The sequence below is a fragment of the Centroberyx affinis genome, unplaced genomic scaffold (genome assembly GCF_046629955.1).
Source record: "Centroberyx affinis isolate AG114_WGS23_722 - 3 ecotype Tasmania unplaced genomic scaffold, CSIRO-AGI_Caff_v1 ptg003110l_1, whole genome shotgun sequence".
NCBI lineage: Eukaryota > Metazoa > Chordata > Actinopteri > Beryciformes > Berycidae > Centroberyx > Centroberyx affinis.
This window is the reverse complement of record NW_027281179.1, coordinates 41,344-46,068: the sequence shown is the minus strand read 5'-3', so window position 1 is coordinate 46,068 and position 4,725 is coordinate 41,344. Positions and strand designations below refer to the sequence as shown.

Here is a 4,725-nt window from a genome sequence, read left to right as displayed (position 1 = left end):
ATGATGTCGAAATGACAGGGAAGCTGGAAAAGTTGAGACGTCACGGCTGGAACATCCCGCCCTGCTGCCGACTGGATTGGCTTGGGAACAGGAACTTTTTCTGTCTGGGATTCATGATGCATTCACGGCCACGTGGGGAAAAATGGGAGATACGAACTTCCTACTAGATAAACAGCAACAGGTAGTTCTGTATTACTTGGGAGCTCGGGGTTAGGCGATGAAGCCAGATCATCAACAAGGAAATATCTGTTGTCAAGTGCAGGGAATGATAAAGCTATTCATTTCAAATCAAACGAACAAATTGAACAATTTTCATCACTTAACTAATTTCGTGATAGTAAATCATTCTTAAAATGCGATGGCAGGACACAACGGCTTCTTCGTGGTTGACGCTGCAATGTGTGTTTTGTTGTAAACTCCAATATACCGCCCATAAACTGAACCGGGAGGAAACATGGCCAACAGAAAACTTCTATCATGGCGGTTGACGGTTTCAAGCCAGTTGAAACCATGAAACGAATAAACATTTCCAAGTCGTCGGGTTGCCTTGATTATTCCCATATGACATGAATGCAGCATATTCCTCAGTGTCTGGGAGGTGCCTGTGTATCAGTTTTAAATGAGCACAGACGACATCAAGTGGTCAGTAAACGCTTAACACCTACATTCAGACCCGCAGGCTGGATATTAAATCATATATAAATCCATGAGGAAGACAAGTATCATTTCAAGATCTCATGACAGTCGTGATTTATTCTTTAAGGAGAGGATATGTACTCAGACAGACAAATAGAAGAAGTGTTCAACACTACAACAGATGATACAGCAAAGAAAACAGAAGAACAAAACAAATCATTCATACAAACTGCAGCACTGTTAAAAAAAGTTAGTCTTTTTCATATTGCGCCGACTTCATGAAGTAATCTCTGCTTCGCCATATACACTTTTTTCTAGGGTGTCCACAGACCATGATATAATTTGTCATGCTGACAGCTGTGATCTTTCAGTGATTCCTGAAAATTTCAATCCAAACATCTACCATCTATCTTGCTCCCAGTGTCTTCAGTTTACCCATTGGTCCCTATAAAGCAGTGTCCCTCTTTAAGGGCCTCTCCACCTTCACAGTGCTTGGGTCACATTCCAGCATCTCCCTGATCCAATCATCATCCAGCGCTCCCTCTGTGAACTCCTCCAGGCTGATGATGGCTGGAGATGAGACAGGGACAGAGAGAGATCAGAACGGTAGACCAGTGATTCTCAATTCTCAATTCAACCTTTTTCATATCAAGGACCCCTAATTTAGTACACATTTGATGAGATTTTGTCTCTCGGACCCAAATCTGAGAACAATTTTATTGCTAGATATGATTTTATTCCATGACTATCTGTATTGTAGGTAGAGAGATATCAGTGAAATTGTGATCAAAACAGTCATTCTTCTACATTCTCTAATTATCTTAACTTCTTCTGAATTAAATAATGGTGAAGTTTAATAATTCATCAATTTGCTTGGGACCCCCTGGAACTCCCTCAAGGACCCCTGGTGGTCCCCGGAACCCATGTTGAGAACCACTGTGGTAGACCGCAATAAAGTGCATATGTGCATGAAGATGTTCTTCCGTATTAATATCATTTGCTTCCTCTTCTCTGTTTGAACTGGCAAGAGCAGATGTTAATGACTGAGCACTTAATGGCACAAAACTGTTTTCTTTAAAAAAAAAAAAAAGGATTTAGGATTTAGGAATGTAATATTTCCTTCACATTATCAAGGATTATGTCCCTTGTAGGCTTGGTGGGGTAAAAATCATTTTAGTATGTGACGTACATATTATGTTTTATCTGCTGATGTACCTCTGGCAGTTTGTGCTTCAGCTACATACTGGCTGCCTAATTCAAAATCTCTTGCCATGACTGAAAATGGATTTTCCACATAACAAAAATGGGTCCTATTTAGTAACAGAAAATGGTTCTTTAGGCTTGTACCATAGCAGAATCCATAGAATTCTTTTAGGAAGGTTCTCTATAGCACCATGCTCAGTGGTCCTACATAAAAGGTTTATTTGTGCTATCAAGAACCACTGAAACAATAAGAAACACACTTAAGATAGTAGTTCTGTATAGATCTACTATCCTCACCATAGAAGTCTTGAAAACCCTTACTTTTCTATGTGAACACAGGACAAAAACATCCCAGTGTTTACCATAGACCCTAGTAAGGGAAATCATTTAAATCCCTATTTTTCTCATAGGGAAATAGAGTCAGGATCTCTATATCAAGTCCCTTTATTGGGCAAAAATGTGTCAACACACTTAAGCGCCCTATGACTTAAAACCAAGAGGCTGACATCTTCATACATCTAGTTCCTTGATGAGTGAGTTTGTGTCAAACCCTGTAGATGGAATGACAGATTGTTTGTAAACACAACACCATGATTTCATACAGTAAGGACAGATCATTGCACTGTAATGCTTCCTCACCATTATTGTCTTTGTCCAACCTCATAAATATCCTGTTGGTACATTCTTCAGCTGTGAGCGGGTTGAGTTTGGTTAAACCAGCTGCCACACTCATCTTATAAACAGCCTGAGGGGGAACAAAAAACAAAACACTAGTTGAACTGAAAAATGCAACATCTATGGTACCATGTCATGAGCAAGTTGTACAGTTGTGCTTGCAGCTAGATGAGTGGGCTTGTACTGTCAGAATAGCTGTGATGATTCAGTGTTTATCTAATAATCAATATTCTCGAGGGCAAACTGTCTTACACTCCTCTGAAATGGTTTAGAGGTTTGGGTCCCGATCAGACTTAGCTTCAGAGGTTTTGGACAATGTGTACGGTAAACACACAGCACAAGGACGCACCCACCTGCATGATGTCCAGCATCTCCTCCCGTGTGATGGCTCCATCTCTGTCTTTGTCGTAGAGCTTGAAGGACCAGCGCAGCTTCTCCTCAGATGAACCCTCAATGAGCATGCTGATGGCCATGACGTACTCCCTGAAGTCAACCACCCCGTCCTGGAGCAGAGCACCATGCACAGCTTTGTTTGTAGGATTTTGTTTTTAATGTATACTTTTGTTAGATGCATTGTTAAAATAGAAAGGCCTTTATTGTAATCATTTTAATCGGTTTTAGGTATGGTGCTGTGAGAAAAGAAGTGTGTCCAAGCTAATCAAATACACCCACAGTACATACTTGGCCATACACTTTGCCTACCCCATTATTGTCCAATGTGCGGAATATCTGTTCTGCGTACTCGGCTGACTCGTTGCCCACTGTCCCATCGCAGAAATGCCTTCGAAACTCATGTAGTGTGATCAGTCCACTTGGACATTCATTGATAAATTTTCTATCACAAAAAAGATGACAGAGGGTTAAACAACTCAAACAGAGAATCCTAGAAGTGAGTTTTGTCAAGAAAAATCTAATTTCAATGGTTTAAAAACACACAATAGGCCCTTTGAATGAAACGTTAAATTTGTAGCAGGTGAAAAAATGTCCCTTAACCTGAAGGGAATTGAGGTCAGGCTTTCCCTGACCTGTAGAGATTACATGCTTGCAAGCTACACCAGTGCCAAGATAATTAGGCCAAATAACCACTAGCCACTTTACTACAGCACGGCAAAGTGAAGCTTATCAGCGGTGTTTAATTGTGGATTTAAAGTAGGCCTGAATACACTTTTCCTCAAATTGAAACTAGTGCTCAGACAGCAAACCATTTCTGAGTTAAGAGGCAATATGAGTCATAAGGATATTGTTTGGGGCAAATTATTAAAATTTCGGGTAATAATTTTGGCCATGTAGTGGAGACAGAACAAAAACTATCCTGATCTCATGGCCTATATTAAAGTCCTGTGTCAAACGGACCAAGGAAATGGTTTTGTAAATGTTTTTGAAATTTCCCAATTTAATTATTTATATCTCATAAAAGAACAATGGCAGCTCAAGTCGTAGTTGTAAATCTCTTGTGAGTTGCCTCCTTTGCATCTCCAAAAATGTGTTGTTTAAGCCTCACACATGGCTAAGTGTGTTAAGGAAACTCGCACGTCTTTGTCCTGTTCACGGATGTTGAACCTTTTCAAAGCTCAAATCACTGTTAAATGGGTCTTCTTGCCCCATTCTCCTGAGCATTATCAAGCCTAAAAGGGAATGCATCTCCCCTCTTCTCTCACCTGAATACAAATAGGGCAATCTGTGGCAGGAAATCACTTAGATAATATCTCCTCTGATTAAATTTCAAATGTCAAGTCAAAGGAAAATCTTACCTAAACCATTCGTAAAGTTCTGTGACATAGGACTCCCCTCTCCTACAAGGCAGGGTGGCAGCTTGTCCCATTCTGTGAACGATAAAGCCTCTGCAATCACCACTGACTTTATATACACAACAAATCCCAGTTTATGCTGCGCTTTCTTAATTGCACTAACCAATGCCTTATCACATTTGACAAATTAGTCAAACCTAATCTCCTCGTGGGGAGCAAAGAGGAGGGGTGTGAGTGGGTGCAGTTGAATGCAAATGTAATTACTCAAAAAGCAGGCTGCCGCTTCTAAATCTGCTTGATCGAAGACACAAGACCATGGATTGAAAAAGAGCAAGGATGGAAATTCAGTCAGCTTAATTAAGAGAGAAGTTCAGCTTGAGCATACTGCATACTGAATTTTAAAGTTCAGCTTTTAAAGTTCAGCTCCACTGACATTTTAAGTTCAGCAGGAACATTCACAATG

At 40.3% G+C, this 4,725-nt stretch overlaps 1 protein-coding gene across 1 annotated transcript; it reads right to left on the bottom strand.

Annotated features, from left to right (window-relative positions):
* Window positions 1-857: 857 nt before the first annotated feature.
* Window positions 858-4,718, bottom strand: LOC139659424 (guanylyl cyclase inhibitory protein). Its single transcript, XM_071537694.1, has 5 exons — window positions 4,266-4,718; window positions 3,217-3,349; window positions 2,868-3,017; window positions 2,479-2,584; window positions 858-1,206 (listed from the first exon to the last, which is right to left on the bottom strand). Exons 1-5 carry the CDS (start codon window positions 4,334-4,336, stop codon window positions 1,082-1,084), a joined length of 585 nt encoding a protein of 194 aa, XP_071393795.1. The 5' UTR covers window positions 4,337-4,718; the 3' UTR covers window positions 858-1,081.
* Window positions 4,719-4,725: the final 7 nt, after the last annotated feature.

Excerpts from the sequence above, each read along its gene's own strand:
- LOC139659424 (XM_071537694.1), bottom strand. The coding sequence starts at position 4,336 with ATGGGACAAGCTGCCACCCTGCCTTGTAGGAGAGGGGAGTCCTATGTC. Across the intron at positions 3,350-4,265 it reads GAACTTTACGAATGGTTTAG|AAAATTTATCAATGAATGTC; the intron begins GTAAGATTTTCC and ends TTTTTGTGATAG. Across the intron at positions 2,585-2,867 it reads AGATGCTGGACATCATGCAG|GCTGTTTATAAGATGAGTGT; the intron begins GTGGGTGCGTCC and ends GTTCCCCCTCAG.